The 22,201-nt window shown below is 37.1% G+C and overlaps 1 protein-coding gene across 8 annotated transcripts in view; it reads left to right on the forward strand.

Moving 5' to 3' along the window:
• caskin1 (CASK interacting protein 1) overlaps positions 1-22,201 on the forward strand; it is a 111,724-nt gene that overhangs the window by 40,170 nt on the left and 49,353 nt on the right. For all 8 annotated transcript variants that reach the window (XM_077498817.1, XM_077498823.1, XM_077498841.1 and 5 more), the window contains exons 2-8: positions 5,221-5,272; positions 10,385-10,482; positions 10,566-10,711; positions 12,386-12,481; positions 12,606-12,736; positions 16,127-16,235; positions 18,989-19,097. In XM_077498817.1, coding sequence (XP_077354943.1) covers positions 5,221-5,272; positions 10,385-10,482; positions 10,566-10,711; positions 12,386-12,481; positions 12,606-12,736; positions 16,127-16,235; positions 18,989-19,097 — 741 coding nt within the window. The remainder of the gene's footprint in view (positions 1-5,220; positions 5,273-10,384; positions 10,483-10,565; positions 10,712-12,385; positions 12,482-12,605; positions 12,737-16,126; positions 16,236-18,988; positions 19,098-22,201) is intronic.

Consider the following 22,201-nt stretch of genomic DNA (forward strand, 5'->3'; position numbering starts at 1 on the left):
GAGCCTCATGGATTGGGGACTAGTGAAGAAGCTGCAGGCGGGCACTGAGCCACTTACAACAAATATGAGGGCCAGGGCACTCAATGGAAAGGACTTGTTCATTATCACGCACATCACAGAGCCTCTCGAGGTCCATATTGGACAGCACCAAGAACACATTCGCTTCCATGTCTTTCGATCCCCGTCACACACTCTTACCCTTCCTTCTGCTCAGCTCATTACCGGTCCACGCCCTTGATTGTTTCCACCTGCCACCAATCACCCCGCCAATAAAAGCCATCAGCCACCACCTGCAGTTTGCCGAAGTGTCACAACCCGTGCATGGAAGCGTCCTCACAGCCCTTGAGTCACAGTCCTTGTTTTTGCATTGCCTTGTCTTGCGTCCTGAGTTTGCCCCTCTTTTTCCTCCCTAGCGGAGAGCCTTTTGTTGTCCCCTTTTTTGAGTGCCCTTTTTCCTCTCCAGTTTGGAGCTCTTTATGTTCAGCGTTTTTTCCCTCTTTAAGAGGCGTCTTGTGTTTCCTGTTATTAAAACTGCAGCCTTTGAGGCCAACTTATCACCTGCGTCTGAGTCCTACCTCTTCACGTCGTGTCAGGAAGAATGTTATATGAACGGAACATTAAGCCTTAATATTTTTATTTTAATGCTGTTCAAGCATGAAACAGATTACAACCTGTATAAGACTGAAGTTTCAGATAAATAAATACATTTTCATACAAATCTTACACTCTACAAGTTTACTGATTAGTATTTTCTAAATTTGAATGAAAAAAATCGCAACAATCGACTTAAATTCGTATCGGGATTAATCGGTATCGAATCGAATTGTGACCTGTGTGAATCGTGATACGAATTGAATCGTCAGGTACTAGGCAATTCACACCCCTAGGATTGAGTATGAGAAAGTAAAATATAGGAACACCGGGGTTAACATGACACAAGTCCTAAGAATATTGTAAGAAAATCACTAGATTGTAAACATGTCTTGTGAACCTGAGGCACAAATAATCAAGACATTTTTTTTTTTTTTTTCTCCTGCTTGGTAGCTTGAACTGGTTTCACTTCAACTTGGATGGAAACTGATCCCCAAATCCCCACTCTAGTCCATATCTGGCTCCTCTCGCTACTTGGCGGGACATTGAGTCTCAGTCGTGTTGTTGCACATTTCATCTATCAAAAGCCATTTTCACTTTATTTTTCTCACCGCTTTGGGATAAATACTGGGAGATCTAAATCTGCTGTTTCAAGGGGTTTATGTGTGCATTAGTGACACTCAGTGTAAACATTTTTCTAGATGTGTGCTTGGTTAAATATACTGGATGTGTTTCATGTTCTGTCAGTGCAAAAACGCTGATTACTTGGATTTGCTATATGCTGGTGATGAAAGAGTGAAGTGGGCCACTTCCAGAGAGGTATTAGCAATATTATTGTGTTTCTCGTTTGAAGTGGTGTTGAAAATATTGTACAATACTGAGAGCTTATTCTAATATTTTGTTTAGATATTTTGCCCCATGAGAGGATAATACACTGGAAAACGACTCTTATGATGCATACCGCTGCAAATTGCCCTCACAATACTAAACACATTAACCAGTTGAGATCAACAGTCATTTCTTATTGTAATATTTTTCTTTTTTACAACTGGATTCCATAAGATTCAATGCAGTGTGTGTGTGTGTGTATCAGGCTGGGAGCAGGACGAAATTGGGATAGCGCTCACTCTCCTTATATGATGTCTCGTACGCAGCCGCTGCTCTTATTTGATGACATGAGTCATGTGGGGCAGTCAGGTCCTTTTATGAGGGTAGACATGGAAAGGGTGTAGTGCATGGAAAAACAAATACAGTATGCACAGTAGCAAGCATGCAAGGGGAGAAATAGACTCTCTCTCTCTCTCATTTTTATTTTGGTCTTGGTTTCCCCTCCAGTCAAAATAAGCATTTTAAACACACAGTTGAACTTGTAAGAAATAAGTGGATCCCAAAACACAAATAAGTAAGGGGTTTACAAAAATATTTATTTACACCAAATTTAGGCACACGGGCAAAAGTCCAACAAAAAGGACTTGCAATGGCAAGAGAAAACACAATAACAAAAAAACGCACTCAACATTACGCAGACACGTGAAACAAGCTTGAGCCAGTCCAAAAAGGCAACAAGGCAAAGTACAACAAAAAATCTTCAAGAACACGACGGGAAGGCAAGATTAAGGTCGAGGTCGCAAACAAGGTTTAGGTGTCGAGGCTATCTTGGACTGAGGCATGAGCAAGTGAATAGTCCGACAAATGACAGGAACAGAAGCTGCCTCTTAAATACACAAGACATAATTGCTGATGAGCAGCAACTGTGCAGAGTCTCATGGGCGCCACCGCAGGTCAGGCTCAAACTGGAATTACAACAATAAGACAATAATGAGAGCACAGGCTGCAGGCATGGAACATGACAGTACTGATTGTCGAAACCAGGTATCTCCAAGTTGGGTCCTCAAGAGCCCCCATCCAACCTGTTTTCCATGTCTCCCTCCACCAACACGCCTGAATCAAATGATCAGCAAGCTCTGCAGATTCCTGATAACGATCCCGATTATATGATTCAAATACAGTAGCTGTTATGAAACAATACATGCAGTAGTCAAGTGGTCAAGATAACATCACTGAATCTTCAAAAATATTTCCATCCAGGTATTGTGATGGCAGCAACAACTGAGTCAGACAAAGAGAGAGGAAAAATAAAGGCTATCAACTTTCAACTTTGAAAAATAAGGGTGGCTGAGGGATGAATGAATTGTCAGAGGAAAGGAATCGAGGACGGGCTGGTCAGGTCCAACTCAACAGGTCTGCTCTCGGCTTTGCAGAGTGCAGAACACTATTTTCCATTTTCACTGCCAGGGAGAGAGAGGACAAGAGCAGAAACTTGGAGAAAATGCATGAAGTATCAGGCTGTAGGTCTGAAAAGAGAAGAGAGCATGTGTTAAAATATTGGAATGGGTGTGTGCCCATTCAACAGATCCAAAAGAACAAAAGCAGCATTGTCTTAAAGGGAAATCAAGTTGAAAATTGTCTGCAATAATATGCAGCCACACTTGTCGAAACACAGTATTCCGATTAATATTACATTTGTGCACTATTAATTAAACAGCAAAATCCATCTGTTTTTTTTAATCCATCTCAGGTAGTCGGCAATTTTGCCACTTGCTGTCGGATGAAATTGACATCACAGTTGCTCAGGGCTAAGATAACGACCAATCACGGCTTAGCTAGTGAACATCACATGATCAAATAGGTGAACATAGGTACGACACTAAACATCCACAACAGGCTGGTTGAAATGAGCCACAACAGACACCTCATTTCATTCGTGGAGGCAGCACTTCATCATCAAATTACACTTGTCAATTAGTGTGCAGCAAAAACAAACACTCCCATGACGATAACATCTGTCAGTTATTAAAAGTTAATACTGTTAGTTCATGCTAATCTGCAGTTTTGCTCACCTTTTGTCTCTTAATTGATAGAGCGTCCCATTAGTACAATGTTGCTTTGGATGAATCTGTCAAAATCCACAACAGCTCACTCATAGATTCAAATATCAGCAGCAAACTAAGATTTACTTGGTTTGGCAGGCACACCAGACTACTCGAGACTCAACAATATTATACAGTTCAAGCAATTTAAAGTGAAAATAGGTTTTAATGACAAAAATTCTACTTTTTTTTTTTTTTTTTCACAGTTTACCGATGACATGTTATGGGTAGTACTCGTGATCCCATTCGAGTCCACAGAGCAATTGATGTAGTTTAACTGGATTAAAATGTGCATAATATTGTTCCAGTGTCTTTGTCTCAACTAGCTTGGCTCTTGAAATATATATAAAAGATGGTCCGTATTATTGCTGTTGAAAATCGTGCATGTGATAGGATATGAAATTGTGTTGAATATATAACTTTTAGTTAGTTAATGTATTTATGTAAAGATGCCGTCATTTGTGTGGATGTTGTCAGTAATAGCCCCCAAATGAAAAGAACCTTGATACAGCTAATGGTGGAGTTGATCATCTGCTTGACTTATGTTATGTGCAGGCAGCGTGGGTTGGGGTTCACTTCCGACTGAGGTTGGTCGACTTGATGCAACACAGACAGGAAGCCGTTCTCATAACTAAAATATTCATTCAGTGATTCACTGCACCAGCTTCCTCCCACGTTACAAAAACATGCAAGTTCTCTTAAATGAAGTAAATGTGACTGTGAATGTTTTTTTTTCCCATATGTCTCTTGTGATTGGCCGGGGACCAGTCTAGGGTGTACCCTGTCTCTCACCCAGCCAGCTCGGACTCCAACTCACTTTTTGAAGCCACCTAAGTGTCAGTGCATACCAGCAGATGAATATTCAACACCCTGCATTCAAAAACACAATGAATACCGGTTTTAAGTGCATTTGCTGTGTGTGTGTGTATCTGTGAATCTCTGTATTAAGCATCCAAAAATAGCCAGTTAGGAAATCTATGTTCCTCTTCCAGTGGTGCAAGGAGCTGTCTCCTCTACAATAGAGTGCCTGTACGGCTTCCTGCGCTGTGCAGTGTGTGTGTGTGTGAGCAAAATTAATAGAATCCACAAAATAAAGTGGATATGCAGATTTTTTAACAGTAATAATGCAACACCATCTGCTTACTAAGTTCAGTATTGTTTAAAAAGTAGGGTGAAATTGATTTGACCTAAAAGGATTAAAAAAGGTCAGTTTTTAGATTATCACCAGTCCCAGTTAGCTGGGAAGAAAAAAGGACAAAGTTGTTATTGTTTTGCAGCTTTGTCATTTTGTATGCAGCAAGTACAGTACCTATGCTTAATGTTGTTTCTGTTCCAGAAAAATGTTTAATATAGATTGGTTGTGTTGTCTGACTTTGCCTTGCTAGTGTCTCACACACAGTAGAAGAGTCTTCTTAATGATATTATGAGCCTGAGAGCTCGTACCCGAGGAAATGGCAGAGACTGATGATTCATAGCTAATGAAAACTGGCCTAGTTCTGAATTTGTCTGAGCCCTGGGGAAGTGCAAGTGATGTTTAGCAAACAATCAAAGTGACAAATTACAGTATATGGGCTGTGATGACTTTCTAACTTGGATTTAAATATATGTTTGGCAAAATAAAAATCAGTGAAGATATCCACCAACAATTAATGTGCTATATGCTGCAAAGAGTAATTGATTTCCCCATATTGTTTTCCAGAGTTGCTTGGATCTGCAAAAAAAGTGAACGTCAACTTCCAGGATACAGATGGGTGAGTTCCATCATTTTCTTCCCTGCATATCATATGTGGAACCACCCATCCTTACTCTCCGTTCCATTCTTGCTTAAGAGTCATCCAAACATCATCTCCCTCTTCCCTCCTCCCCATATTTCCTCTGGTTCCATTCATATAAAAGCTTTATTGTCCACGTTAGTTTTGCCTCTCTAGTAGAAGGCTGCAGGATAAGCCCAAATCCCACTCAGCTCAAGTTCAAACTGTCTTTTTTTGTACTATTTGTGGGTTAAAGTAAGGACTAATGCTATGCTATTATGATTTTAGTGGTTGTGTACATCTGTCCATATATTTCCATTTGTGAGGTTATGTGAGGATGTAATAATAGCATTAATTTTGGCATTCACTCATTTCATAGCAATTTTCATTGCAAGGTCATAATTATAGTACCTAACAAGTTTTAGTTTCTGACTCTGCTACGAAAACAAACAAACAACAAACATTCTGATTTAATTATTTCTCTTCAGGGTGTTGTCACAAAGTCCGTTAAAACTATATATTTTTAAATATAGTATAGCTTGTAATTCTCAAATATGACAATGAAGTTCCAATAAGTCTCAGCTGCTATAATTTAATAGTGTAATATATTTTATGACTGTAATGAATGGTGAGGAACGAGATTTTTATTCCTTTATTTTGATTTTTGTCAGCTGAATGTTTGTACACGAGCCTTGTTGGCCATGTCAAATACAGGGAGTCCTCAAGTTAAGATGTACTCAACCTGCGACATTTCAACTTTATGACGCCCGTGCCTCATCCGTAGCACCTTCTTTTTCGTTAATCTCCCACAGTAATCACACCATTTTAAAGTTATTTAAAGTTATGTTGTTGTTACCTCCAGCAACGGACATCCATCAAGCAAGTCGGCTCACCATCTTGCGTGCCACATTTCCGTGTTTAAGTTTACAAGCTCTGCTTTGCCCATCGTCATCAATAAATGTCCGTGTGAAAAAACAAAATACTGTTTGCTGCAACTTCCGGGTGCCGGAAATATGTTTTTTTTTTTTTTTTTTTTATCAGAGTGGCCTTTTATTGTGGGAAATCTAAGGGACACTTGTTCAATAATCATGGTGTCTAATCAGCATCTTGATATTGCACACCTGTGAGGTGGGATGGATTATCGCGGCAAAGGAGAAGTGCTCACTATCAGAGATTTTGAGGAACAGTAATATTGTGTATGTGGAAGTTTTAGATCTTGAGCAAAAACAAAAGTGTTGCATTTATATTTCTATTGAGTAGACTTTAGAATTTCCCTTTTAGTGAGTGATGCTGTATTATAGGGAATTGGCAGATGTTAGGAAATTACATCGACTGGCTGTACATGACTTAAAAAAAATGATGCCCAACGGCTCTCGGATGTAACCTTTGGGTACACTTCAACTGTATTAAATGTATAAATCATGACAGTCTGTGGCACAGAAGGTTTACGGGCAACACCATATTTGCACTCCTCAAGTATGTTTCTTGCTGGGTTTTTTCAGTAGTATCTTCAGAGTTCTTTATTCAAACATGTTTTAAATCAGTTGGACTATATTCTAGTGTGGATGTATTTGCAATTGTGTCAAATGGATTCAATTGTAGCGTTAGTATACGTGACAACCAGTAAGAACAGTGATATTTCTCCATAACCTGTAAAACATTGAAGCTTGAATGACATAGTTGGAACAAGGAACCAAAAGACTGTAACATAATATATGACAATATTGTGATATGTTTGAATAACTAATAAATAGGGTTACTGGAAAGAGTGATCATAGAATGAGAAACGGTGTAGAGAAACAGCTTTAGGCCCAAGAAGCAAGCGAGCAAGAGTGAATGCTGGAAGCAGATAGATATAGAGAAAGGAAGAAGGGTATAAATATTGCAGGACACATTTTACTACTTGGCAAAGGGAAGAGCTCCCTTCCCCTTCCCCCATACATACAAGCACTGATACTAAAAGGAGGTACAAACACACACACAGACACAAACGCTGCGTTGTTCAGCCTAGTAAAGCATTGTCGAATGTAGCCCTGCTTAACCCTGTAGGGGAAACTGAGATTAGATTATGGCACGTGCTTTTTTACTCACTGTTCAGCGGACCGTCACACCTGCAGCGCTCGAATGGAGGGCGACTGGAAGGTCAAAGGATGCCGATGCCCTGCTTTGATATTTGTTGGAATTTTCACAGCCAAATGGAGAGTATTCATGCATACAACACAATTAGCACCAACTGAACAATTCCCTGCATGTCAGCAACATTTGATTTGGTCTCAGCAGTGGGAAGCCAATCTAGTAATGGGCTCACCACGGTCATTATTTTCATGTTATTTCAATGTCAGTGACAATCACTTCTGTGTTGATCAAATGTCCTTTGAAATCGCATTAGCTTGCAGTTCAAAACATTGTATCGAGATCGAGCTCAACATACTACATGAGACTTCTGTTTAGCCAGCACCGAAGTTGAGAATTTGAGAAAATCATGGAAATAATTTCCACATAATTAAATGCTTTTCTTGAAGCATTAAGACACTGTATTGGTCTTTCTTAATGTACTTATGTTAGGTCAATGTAATGTTAATTTTACAAAGGACCAAAACTGCCAAAATTAAAAATAAAAAAAAATTAGTAAATAAATAAATAAATGAATAAAAATTGAAAATAAAAATAGATAATCCATCCATCCATTTTCTTGACCGCTTATTCCTCACAAGGGTAAAAATATATAATACATATATATATTTATACAAATAATGTATAAAGTATATAATAATCTACTCTGCCACAGTATTCAGAAGCTATTTGAATTTAGACATAGTCCCTATGAGATAAGGGGTACAAGTGTCTATAAAAAACCTAAAACGAGAACAAATATTAAGCTAAGGTGTGTTTCTGTAAGAGGTGTAAATTTGTGGAACAATTTTGGTAATGAGCTGAAAAGATGCAAGTCACTTGCTGAGTTAAAAAAAAAAATGTTTAAAAGAAAAGTTCAAGAGCATTATTTAAGTCTGACATAAGCTAGTATAATTGTAGTAATGTAATTTATTTATTTATTTCTTTATTTTTCCGATGTACCAGAATGAGCGTAATGAAAATTGTATATGTGAGTATGTGGATGTATTATCGTTTATTTCTATTAATTTTATGTATAAACGCTATATGAGCAGGATCATATATTTCTTTTATTGAAATATAACCTATTGTATTATAAATGAAATAAGTTAAAAAATATAATGAATAAGGGGTAGGACTAGACAAGTTTTCAACTTCTTCCAACTCCCTTTTGAACATGCAGATTGTTATTGACTGATTTTATGTTTCTTTTGTGTTAAATTTTCTTTTCTGCTGTCTCTCTGTTTGTCTGTTTATGATGTTATGATGTATGTTCAATAAAATCAAAATCAAATATATATATATATATATATATATATATATATATATAATTCAAAAATTATATTAAAAAAACATAAATGGAAATAAAAAGAGCAAGTATAGCAAGTATATACATTTGTATTTAATTTTTTAATTATATTTTTTTTATATCCATTTTTATTTTCACTTCAAGTCATTTATTTATTTTGAATTTTGGCAGTTTTGGGCCGTACTGCCAAGTCGAAATGTTATTCAAATGAGGGGGCGTGTCTTGGATTGGACTCTGCCGTTGCAAAGTGCCTGTCATTGGTCGAGTGAGCAGCTCGGCGAACAAGGAAGTCTTGCCGTCTTGCAATGGAGAGCTCCAGCAATGGACGACTATCTTGTCCACTGTCTGCTCTCACTTGTTGTCTAGCAAATCAAGTCGCAAGTTGAGGTGACAGTGGAAACGATAGTCATCCATTGCTGGAGCTCTCCATTGCAAGCTGGCAAATTGCACTTGATTTGATAATGCTCATCTTACAAACATGAACTTATTAATGAGGAATTACATGTTTTATTGTGTTAAATGAAACGAGCAGCAAATATCCTTTTGAGTGTATCTCTAGGCTCCACTGGATACTGTATGTGCTAAACACATTTTCTTGACTATTGTTGTCCTAAACCAACTGCATTGGTAAATTACAGAAAGGATTGCTGTTATCTAGGATTCATCAATTCCGCAACTTGAGTTTTGCAAAACAAAAAAAAACAAAAAACATCTGCACATAATTTTGATCTATTAACATTTCTGAACAGAAAATGTTGTAGTATTTTTTTTAGTATTATTGTTTTACCTGAATTTCATATCTATGAGACCACTTCTTTTTTTTTTTTTTTAAGTGAACAGTTTAAAAAAATATATTTAATCTGAAAATGATTATTAATTAATGGCTTATCTCATGTATGTAAAAACACCAACAACAACAACAAAAACAACAAGCAAATACCTGTGAAGAAGAGTTTCGTTAGTTGACCTCGGTGGGCTTCAGTGAATCTATTGCTGATTTGACATTGTAGTTTATTAATCATGCTTTATATAGCAATATGAGCTCTTGCTGACATTATTAAACCCAAGAGCCATGAAAAGTGAGTTTTGTCGGCATTGTCATTGTTCAGGATAGTGACACAAAGGACAAAAATCATGAAGATGTCAGTTACAAATTGTTCTATACTATTCTCCCAACCAAGTGTAGAAAATATTTGCTAAAAACAAGCCTCCAAAAGCTAATTAAATGTGTTTCAAACATCCCTGGATGAAAGAGTAAATCACAATGTATTGTAACCTAACTATTTTAGGATAATCATCCATTTGATTACTACTAGTAACTTTACAGTGAGTTTCAATTGTAGTCAGTAGTAATTTGTCTTTTTTTTTTTTGTATTTAATATTTGCTAACACCACTCGCCTTTGCTCTATTTCGAGCTCTACGTTATGTGTTTAAGCCTAAATCTCTGCTTCTAATGTATTTGTCATGCTAATCTTCGCTCTTACAGAATTCCTATGTCCTATGCGTGTCTACTTGTGTACAAACGATATATGCTCATGGGTGCATTGCTTGTTACAGCAATGTTGGGGTAAAAATGGCCAACAGTAAAGTCAGTGTTTGTCTCTGTCAGACGAATGGAGGCTCTATGAGTCACAGTGTAGGCTTAATTCACACCTTTGACACTGTGTGTGCATACCTGTGTCCTCTGTAGATTTTCCCCGCTGCATCACGCAGCCCTCAATGGGAATATGGAGCTTATCACTCTGTTGCTGGAGTCACAAGCAGCTGTTGACATCAGAGATCAGAAAGGTAAGATGAAAACATTGATAGAAACACATCAAAAGACATATTTGCACTGTCTGTGTTTTTCTTTTGTTGTCCAATGTGCACAGGCATGCGGCCACTGCACTATGCAGCCTGGCAGGGGAAGGCGGAGCCTATGAAAATGCTCCTAAAATCTGGTTCGTCTGTCAATGTCCAATCAGATGAAGGACAGATTCCTCTCCACCTGTCAGCGCAGCACGGCCATTATGACGTGGTGAGTGACGTCATCATGTAAAGAAAGTGGTAGAATAAGGTCATGTTTTAAGTTTACAGGCATTTAAAAAGCACTTTGCTGTATTAGATGGTATGTTCTTTGTAAATACTATTTTACTAATCTTTAAATAGGAACCAAAAATGTTATGTAGGCACAAGCTTGTCCCACATTGATATGCTTTAACACCACAATAGTGGAGGGGCGTCATCCCTTGAAACCAATTTGATGTAGCGTGTGTAATTGCATCTGTTGTCACATGATGCTCCAACGCGTTTTCTCATTCGACCAACATTTTGAAAGATGTTTGAGAACCATGAGGGGTTTTATTGCGCTACACCAACTTCCTAGAAATAATGAATTCTCAGCCCAGATTTAAATATTTATCTCATAAAAATGGCGCCATTTATAAGATTAACTGTGTTGCTGTGTATTTTCTGACAGCCTCAGGACTTCCTTTCAGCTCTTGAATAACAGTGCTTTCCTTCAGGCTGCATGTGGTCATCATTTACATTTTCTTTCCATAGATCTTTTATGCTGGCATGCGTTTTGTACTGAAAAACGTTAATATGCATAAGGGAAACATACTGTTACTAAACAAACATTCTTCTTAAGTAAATGGAAGAAGAATCCCATTGGAGGGGAACTCATATACTGATGCATATACATGTAATATCTCCTTCTTTTTGTTTACTTTATCATTCATGTGTTTTTGTGGTTATTGTTTTGTCAGAAGTAGACGAGGTGAGGGACCCGAACGCAGGCGAAGCAGGGCACAAGGGCAGACGAGTCATCAAGGAGGGATTTTATTAATAAAACAAAAGCAGGAGGCAAATAAGGAACTGATCAAAACACAAATAAAGTCCAGGCATCCGAACAAGGAAAACTTGGGCAGAGCACCAGGGCAGGACCACAGCAGCAATTCAGGCAGAAATAATAATGAACACAGAGGACAGTGTTTAGACAGGGAACTAAATACACACATTAATTGACAATGATTAGAAGGCACAGCTGGGCAAGACACAAGTGGCAGGGGAAGCTGATTGGTAGATACATGAGGAAGGGCAGGTGACACAGGTGGACGAAACGAAGCTCAGACTCAGACTAAAAAAAAAAAAAAAAAAAAAAAAAAAACTAACAAAAAGAAAACTAACAAAACCCAACCCAAACCATGCCAGTTTTGTTTCTGTTTGTTGGGTTGGGTTGGAGTGGTATTCTTAAGAGGAATTCTTGTAGTTTATTTTTTGTTCTCTTCATATACAGCTCACCACACTGAGCTTAAAGTGGTATTTCCCTCTATTTACTTTCCACACAATGCTTCATTCTTCTTCGGATCTTATTTTTTACGTGGTGCCCTCTAATCGATGTGATTGTTACAGGATTTTATTTGTACTAACACAAATGTGTTTGTATGAAAGGTTTGTATGGGATAGTAAGGGAGTGCCAGAATACTATTAAAAAAAAAAAACATTTAAAAAAAATATCACTTAAGGGTAATAGGAAGAGATTGAATGATAAACAGTGATATAGCGGGGGAACACTCTACTTCAATATCCATGCTTATCTTACAACATCTCTATGCAAGATCTTTTGCAAAGACATGAGTGTAGCTCGGCCAACCATGCTGTTGTCAACCTTGATTTGTATATTGTTTATGTAAATATGGATTGTTTCCAGTCTGAAATGCTGCTGCAGCACCAGTCCAACCCGTGCATTGTGGATAATGCAGGCAAAACCCCTCTGGACCTAGCCTGTGAGTTCGGCAGAGTTGGGGTATGGAACTTTGTTTTTTTAGTAGCTACTTATAAATGTAGGAATATAATCGGAAATATTCAGGAAACTCGTTGCTTTTCTCCTATGTGTGGGAATGCCTGCGTGTGTTTATGTGTGTGTGCAGGTTGTCCAATTATTGCTGTCAAGTAACATGTGTGTTGCTCTGCTGGAACCCAAGAAAGGTGATACCACAGATCCCAATGGGACTTCTCCTCTACACTTGGCTGCCAAGAATGGACACATTGACATAATTAGGTACAACACGGACACATGTGAACGCACGCACACACACAAATATGATATTGTTGTTGCTGATATTCACCTCCAGGCATTTTCTGCACGACACTTTCACTCGATCTGTAAATGTTAAACTTGTTATTGTACAGTGCACTTGTTAACCACTCTAAGATACTACCGTACGTCTAAGATTATATGGTAGGTACAATTTTGATGAGATTTACAGTTCTAGTAAATAATATAAAAGATAATTTTACACTTACAACAGTTACGTGAGTAAATAGCATAAAATTGGGATTGTTTAGACCACTTGCTCTGTATGGTCACTCAGCACACTTGACTTTTGTAGCTTCATTACCGTGCTAGCTCATTGATAGATGGCTTTTAACCATATAAAGCCTGAACCATGAAATATATGAGAGAAAATTATAATTCTTTGTGAGTAGAGGATTTATTAGTCCTTTTGAACAAACAAAAATTAAAATCAACTTCTACATGACTTTTGATGTGTGTCATATTTGATACATTCCGGTCACAATGCTTTAACTTCGTGTCAAAAATACAATAGTAAACAGACATATCAAGCATATTTTCAAAAACCAGAAAGAACATTTCCCACTATTAATCAACGGAGTAGATGCCACAGACTTTCTACTTCTGTAAGCCGCACACCGACACACGTTTCCGGCCACTGCTGCGACACAGGCCAAATCCCAACACTCGCACCCCCACCAACCTCGCTCTCCTGCCGATCTGTGCGAGCGTGCAGGGCATCTCATTTCTGTGATATGCTTCAGAGAACTGAGACAGACACACTACACGCTCGCACCTATCGACGGGAACGCGCAACAGAGGAGCACAAGGGGGTAAGCGTAAGCATCGGGACGCGGCCCGCACGTCGCAAACAGCAATCGGAAACAGCGCAAGTGTGTGACACATGGAAGTTCCGCCTCCTCTGTGACATATACACCATTGGGGCGATCTTGCAAGGTTGCTGGAAAAGCCATCAGATGGATGATACTGCCCTCTAATGGATTATCTGTTCAAAGCATGTGTCAGATCATATACATCAGGGTTTTACTGGTGAAAAAAATATTATACTAGAGGGCTAAATAGAGGGCTCAAAATGTCTTGTACTGCCAAATGTTATCCAAAAAACAATCCATACAGTGACAGCTGATTTTGAGCATTTTCACTCAACTTCCAATGCAAACAGAATATTTTGTGCTATGACTACATAAACATGGTGGATATCATATGAAAGATTGAATTCCTTTCTTTTATTAGAAAAGAAAATATGATTCTACCTTATTCCGTTCTTTAGTAATTATCATTTGAAAATAGATAAATAGAAAAAATAGACAATATTTTTTTGTTTAGTGACACTATGTGAATTAGATTCAATGTGATAAGCTCTTTGATCATTCACATCTGTCATGATATGGGTGTGTGGAGTGGGTGGATGAGGGGAGATGGACCCAAAGGCGGAGACACATGACAGGAAGAGGACTGAGAGTAACTTTATTGCTCAATCGGGTGAAGGACAGGATTGGACGTGATGTGGATAGACTTAGCATGGCCTACTTAGCAGAACGTGGACAGACTTGAGTTGACGTAGAGACTTGAGTCGGCGTGGAGAAACCTCACTAAATGTGGTGAAACTAAACTCGATAGAAAACGTTACTAACAATTAAAGCCCAGCACACCAAGACAAGACAATGCTACCACAACACGTGAACCAACCCCCACTGACAAAATACAACACTAACGACGCAATAACAAGACACACCTGGGAAACACAGCAGGCAGAGAGCACTAATTAAGTCACGCATACTGGGAAGGGAAGACACGCAGGTGGACAAGGTTAACGACAACGAGACTAGGGGAGACAAAACCGGACCACAGACAACATAAACACCCAAAACTATACCAAAACCCAACCCCCCAAAGCCGAAACATGACGTCATGCTTGAAAACATTCTATTTCCTAAGATCCGCTATGTTTTCATGTAATTTGATACACAAGTGCCCATTGAAAAGAGATACAATGCTGCCATCTGCTGCTCATAGTTTGTGGCTGTTTTTTTGTGTGTGTTTTTAAGACCCCATTCACAAAGCAGCGCTACACAAGACGTTGCGCTGCCCATTGAGAGAAAAAAACAAAACAAAACATAGTTGACGTCAATTGACGATATTAGCGGTACTCGGTGGGTGTGTCCTTAACGTTAATTAATTTTTTTTCTCAGGTTGAGTTAATATGATACATTTGGCTTTATAGGGTTTAATAAATCCAAAGTGAAGAATGGAAAAGTGACCCCTGCATGCTTTATTTTTCTTCTTCAAGTATTCTGTACGTGGCCGTTAGACACCCCTGATTTAGAGTTCTCAATTACCCGGACATGAATGTTTTCCACACTTCAGGGCCAAAGCCAAGATTTTAACCCAGATCCTCTGGTCTGTAAGGCAGACCTTCTAGCCAATCAACTGTAAAACCATATGGCCAAAAGTCAAGAGAGACAGTAAAAATCCTGTCAGAGTTGATTGAACCGAAGTTTCTCAATGTGACACAGACAAATGATGCTCATTAAGGATGGCCTGCAGTCTGCAACACCCACACAAGCACGCACGCAGGCAAGCACAGCCACATCAGAGGACAATTAAATGAGTTTGTGACAGCTTCATTTCCAGCCTTGGTTTGTCTTGCTACAGTCACACTATCTTCAAATCGAAATACACTCGTTATTTCCAAGAAGGACCCAGAATAAAGTCAATCAAGAAATTATGAGGTGAGAAAAAAACTCATCCAGGGTTAGAGATTAACAGACAAGACTGCTATATTGGGAACACAAACAGGGCTCATGTAAAATGCATGAAAGAACAATATTTAGATTATATGACCGACATGTAACAGCGTGTTTATTATTGGAATGCGTATCAAATATGCATACTGCCTTGTTTGTCAGGCTAATGATAGGAGGCTACAGCATCTCATCAACAAAATAACTTAATGAATGAATTGTAGCTAATTCAATCTGTTTATTGTACTTATTCTTTGAGTAATTGTCAACCTAATTGCATCTGTTTTTTTCTGTTATGCTGGTTTGCTATGTTATGTATGCTTCTAATGGTTAGAAGAGTGATTTGAGCAAGCTCTGAAGGCTTATTGCTGCGCTACCTTAACTCGCTTTTATGCTTTTGCATTTTCAGTTGGAACAAACCTGAGAAATATGATAGGGTGGGAGACTTAGGTTTTGCTCTTTTCATGTGCGCTATTCGCACGAAGCTTGCTCTGTGTGTTCATCAGTCTGCAGCTGTCTCAGGTTCTTCTCATCCTCTCTAATCCTCATCTCCACATGTTTTTCCTCACTCTTCCCTCTGCTGTTGGCTCCGTCTCCCCTCCGTGGGCAGACTGTTGATCCAGTCGGGAATTGACATCAACCGACAGACCAAAGCGGGTACTGCCCTGCATGAGGCGGCCCTCTGTGGCAAGACTGAGGCAGTGAGACTCCTGCTGGAAGTAAGTGGGACTTTTTTTAACTCTTTACTGATGTCCGAGCTGGAGTGCTTGTCGTCATTAGGGCCCCTGATGGGGCTCGTCTCTGATGACCTTTGATTTGACACCATGGATTTGTCGCCATTCAGTTGCAGGCCACATTTTCAGTTATCCGAACATGCATGTTTTGGGAATGTGGGAGGAAGGATCTGAAAAAAAAAAACATTCATGAAGAAAAGATTAAGTCCACACAGGAAGGCTGTTGTTTTGAACCCCGGTCCTCCGAACTACAATGCCACAATGCTGCCAAGACAAACCAAAGCATATTCCATCCATTAAGCAATGGGATCCCTCATTTATACTTGTGAAACTCTTAGCGTAATATTTGTAATCTAAATGGAAAGATATGTTCAACAGTTAGATTATATAGGTTCCACAAAACAACAACATACAAAGCAAATAGGTAAATATGTGAATAGTGAACTCTGAATTCTGCACTGCAGCCTATTGATTAGCATTTCGGTTACTTTATTTAGCAAAATGTTCAGTGCAAAATATGTAGAAGATACACCACTCATTGCAGTGTGGTTCTACATCATTAAAAGAACGACTGCCATAATAATAAAAATATTTTTGAGGTTATTAGCTCTATGTTTTTAAATTTGAAGAAATATCACCTATATGATTATAAATTATCCTTAAATTTGCAAAAAAAATCTACCTCTTATTGATAACAAAAGGAATACATATTGACAATATAAACTTATATTTCCTTTGTGTGCAATTTGAGAATATGAATATAGATCATTTTATTAATTTATTAATTAATTTATTAATTTATTGTGGCTAGTTTGGGATCATGGGATCAATAATTGCACCAAATTATTTACAATATTTATAGTTAAAAACAAAACAAAACATCTTCCTATTGATACAAATGTTAATCAAAATGCAGTGACCTCCCACCAAAAAGTCAAAACATTTATCATTATATCACGCACGATATGAAGCACCTTTCAGGACGTTTGGAAGCATTAGTCCACTTTGAGAGGATATATATATAATTTCGCCATAAAATGTGTGAATTTCTATTCCACTCTGGCGAAACTTTTTGTTTTGATTCTCCCTGGCTGTTGCATTGATATGTTGTAATGTTGTGCTGTAAAGTTCCTAAAGAAAGCATTAAAAAACAAAAAAAAAACAAAAAAAAAACCCTGAGGCGAAACCAGATCCTGCAAAAAATGCTTGTTTGGACCAACTACAATCTTCAACATCATCTGGCCAATTTCCAGCCAATCATATAGCGCAGGGATGTCCAAACTTTTTCCTCTGAGGGCCACATCCAGAAAAATAGAAGGATGCAAGGGCCGCTTTAAAAATTTCCAACTTTAGTTCATTAAATTGCGCCATAATCAGTCCAGCAATTGTTTATTGTTCATATATTACAGTTAGTTTGAAAACATATATTGTAAAATGAGATGAGATAAATATTTTTTAAAACATTTTTAAAGCAGTTAATTAATTAATCTAATAGGTTCACAATTCGGAGAAACAATTTTTGCGTCTAAAAATGAATTAACAACTATTCACCTCAGTGTTAGGAAGATAAATGTTCCAATTTTTCATGTAAATAGTTCAATTGTATCTTTTCATAGAAAATCTAAAATGAATTAAATACTAGTAGTGGTAGTCTCCACCAACTGTACAAATAGAGTTTTTTATAATATGTCGTGGGCCACTGAAAAATGTTTGGTGGGCCACTGAAAAATGGTTGGTGGGCCATAGTTTGGACACCACTGATATAGCATGAGGTAATCAACAGGCGCAGGCCCCCTCAGCTCTGATCACCTGAGCAGATCTGGTGTGATTGCATCGCTGGGAAGATTTTTGGTATGTAATTCAAAACTCATGAAATACTCTGTTAATATGAATTGATTCAAGGAACTGTTCATTTTGGCGTGTATGTTATATTGTTTAATAGAGATTATTAAAATATGTCCCACAGTATCCCAGACACTCTCAAGAGATGAGCCTCCCATGTCGAGGCATTCATTGTCTCATTCACCAACAGTTGTTGCTTTTCAAGAGCACTGTGGCTCTCACCAAAGTTTGCTTTCTCACATTCAACAGCAAACATCTGAAAGCAAAACACCAGTTAGCATTGTTACTGTTGTGCTTTACAAGGAAACGTGTTCTTTGTTATTCCACGTATATTTCCATCTATGATGGTCTAGCCGTGTTAACGAGGGCACTTTGGGACATATGTCATACTCATGATAGGGTTTGTAAAATCTTGTCATCCCCGCGGGATAAAACTGACGCCCAGCAAAAGTGCTTGGATGCAAAGCACAAACTTCACGGAAATTATGTAAATGTTGTATTTATGCTTGCGACATTAAAATGCCACCCAGCTTATGGAAAAGAGCTACGTGAACACTAACTTGCATTTACATACCTTGAGGTGAGATGTTGCGATTCTTTTTCCTGGGGTATCTTGAGGCTGCACTCGTCTTTATTCATCTTCATCAAGTGTTATGTGAATGTGGTATTTGCTCTTTGGCCTTTGACAGTCTTGTTTAAGTCATCATAGTTAAAGACCACAGCCCGCTGAGTTTAATTATGACAAGGCGCTTTATGGTTTTCAAATAACTGCTCATGTTTTTCCTCCCGTGGAAGCGTAATTAACTGCGAGCGATGCTGTTAAATGGATAATGTGTTTCAAATTTCACTTAGTGGCAGTTGTTTTCTTTTTCTCTTCTCCCGCTTTCTATGTGCAGAGTGGTATCAACGCCACGGTGCGAAACACCTACAGCCAGACTGCGCTGGACATCGTGTATCAGTTCACTGCAACACAAGCAAGCAGAGAGATCAAGCAACTTCTCCGGGGTACAGGATGGATGGATGGATGGATGGATGGATGGATGGATGGATGGATGTTTTTCAAATTTTTGAGGTCTCGAGAGGTGTATTATTATTATTATTATTATTATTATTATCATTATCATTATTATTAATACTAATACTAATAATAGTAATAATAATAATAATAATAATGATAATAATTAATAATAATAGAAACAGTTCTAAAAAAACAAATTATCCACAATATTTTATAAAAGATAACAATATTGTAATTGATGAAATTTCTGACATAGCCAATAATTTTAATGAATGTTTAGTTAACGTGGGCAGCAACTTTGCAAACAAAATCCCAGAGCCAAGAAACAAACATGAAATAGATAAGTACATTATAAATAATTCATCCAGACTTAGACTGAGACTTAGACTTGACTTTATTGATCCCTTTGGGATGGCTCCCTCTGGGAAATTTACAATCCGCAATGTCTCTTAATGATGTTAATGATATAGAAGTATTAAATGTTGTTAAAACATTAAAAAAGGAAAAGTCCACTGTGTCTTAATATTGATATGATATTAGTAAAAAGTATTATAGAATATATTGTACAACCTTTTACATATATTTGCAATTTATCATTTAAAACTGGTATATTAGTGGAGAAAGACATGTTTACGGTAATAACTATAGACCAATATCATTGTTGCCACAGTTCTCAAAAATTCTAGAAAAATTATTTTCATACAGACTGGGCAATTTTGTTGAGAAACATAAGCTCTTAAGTGAAACTCAATATGGGTTTAGAGAAAAACGGACCGCCTCAATGGCAGTCATGGAACTTGTAGAAGCAATATCTACCAACATAGATAATACAAAAATTACTGTTGGGATTTTTATGGATTTAAAACAAGCTTTTGACACGATAGATCATTCTATATTAATGAATAAATTAGAGCGATAAACGGATGAAAAGTTATTTGGATAACAGATATCAGTATTTGCAGTTTAATAACATACAATCAAAATACTTGAAGATTACTTATGGTGTCCCCCAAGGGTCTGTGCTTGGTCCTAAATTATTTATACTCAACTCAACTCAACTCAACTCAACTCAACTTTATTCAAAAGTGTCTTATTTGCTGATGACACGACTGTCTACTGTTTAGGAGAAAACCTGAAGCAGCTTCTGACTACTGTGGAGTATGAATTGAATACATTAAAAAATTGGTTTGACATGAATAAATTAGCATTAAATTTAAATAAAACCAAGTTCATAGTTTTTGGCACTAGACAAATTATTCATCAAGTCAAAATTATGGTGAATTCAATTGAAATAGAAAGGGTGTATAGTTATTGATGATAAATTATGTTGGAAGCCACATATAGAAAATGTTAAAAGGAAAATGTCCAAAATCATCGGGATACTCTATAAAACTAAGGATGTCCTGAACATGAAATCATTATATACATTATACAGTTCACTATTATTACCATATCTGACCTATTGTGTGGAAATCTGGGGAAATGCATATAAGACAAATACCAAGTCTGTTTTCAAATTGCAAAAGGGAACCATAAGAATTATTAATCGATCAAAATATACAGAACCAGCACATCCATTATTTATTAAATTAAATACAATACAATTTTATGACTTGGTTGAGTTTAAAATAGCACAAATAATGTACCAAGTACACAACAATCTACTCGGCCACAGTACTCAGATGTTGTTTGAAATTAGACAATCCTTATGATATAAGCGGTACTAGTGTGTACAAACCCCCCCAAAAAAGAACAAATATTAAGCAAAGGTATTAATTTGTGGAATAATTTGGCAATTGACCTGGAAAGATGTGACTCACTTGTTGAGTTTAAAAAATTGTTTAAAAGCAAAGTTTAAAAAATTACTTTTGTCAAATAAGAGCATGTAAATTGTATATCTGAATATGAGTATATGATTTATAAATGTATTATGGTATATGTCTAGGAAATTCATGTATATATGTTATTGGCAAATGCACGCATGTCTAAGTGCACTTGTATACATAACCAGGTTTATACATTTTATTTTAAAAATAGTAAATTAGTATTGTATTAATAATGAAATAAGTTTAAATGTATAAAGTAAAAGGGGTAGGACTAGATAAGTTTTTAACTTCTTCCTACTCCCTTTTGAACATGTAAACTATGATTGATTGATGATTTTATTGGGGTTCTCTTTTAATTTCTGTTTTTTTTCCTGCTGTTTGTTTGTTTATATGTTCAATAAAAATCAAATCAATCAAATCAATAATAATAATAATAACAATAAAATAATCTATAATTAACTTAGGTACCAAGTTTACGCAGGATGTGCTTACATTTTGTGTGATGTCATGCTGCCATCTTTTGACTTCATACGTGACATCTGTTTGTTTGACTCAAATGGGCCATATTGTAGAAAATAGATTTTTCTAGTGTTTGTCAAGTTGATGGGTCTCTGGAGTGTCTGCTCTCATATCAAGTGTGAATTTAAACAACCAGGTAAATCTGCCTATATCTGAAAATGTGTCTGTGAGCAAGCAAACTTTACAACTACTTTACATAATATCCCTACACCATTATTTGGCCATAACTTGGCAGCAAGTGTTGATGAAGACTTAACTGGACTTAACCTCCTGTCAAGGTTGGTTTCTCAAAAACCGAAATGATGTTCCCGGGTCACATTGACACAGGCTATATTTAATAATAAAAACGCATCCCAATACACATTTATTAACCGCTTTCATGAAACATTACTATTTGTAGTTCTTTAATATGGAACTAGGTCAATTTGACCCGCGCTGTGTTTAGTGCTCTAAAAGTGCCCTGATAATGAATTTTGGATCATGATTAATAGTTTTCAATGCATATATGTCAAAATGGAACATTTGAACTGTCTGATGATGAAGTTTTATAGCCAAAAAAAAAACACAAATGTGTAGTTGTTTAACTTTAAAATGCGTCAATTTGACCCTGACTATGTTTAATGTTCCAAAATCATTTAGATAAACATAAGTAACCATTTAATTGAAAATATGTAAATATATGGAATGTTTAACATTCAAAAATCAACACAACGTTGTTGTAGCTTATTAACTGTTGTCATTGCATA

This window comes from Festucalex cinctus, chromosome 1 (genome assembly GCF_051991245.1).
Source record: "Festucalex cinctus isolate MCC-2025b chromosome 1, RoL_Fcin_1.0, whole genome shotgun sequence".
NCBI classification, from domain to species: domain Eukaryota; kingdom Metazoa; phylum Chordata; class Actinopteri; order Syngnathiformes; family Syngnathidae; genus Festucalex; species Festucalex cinctus.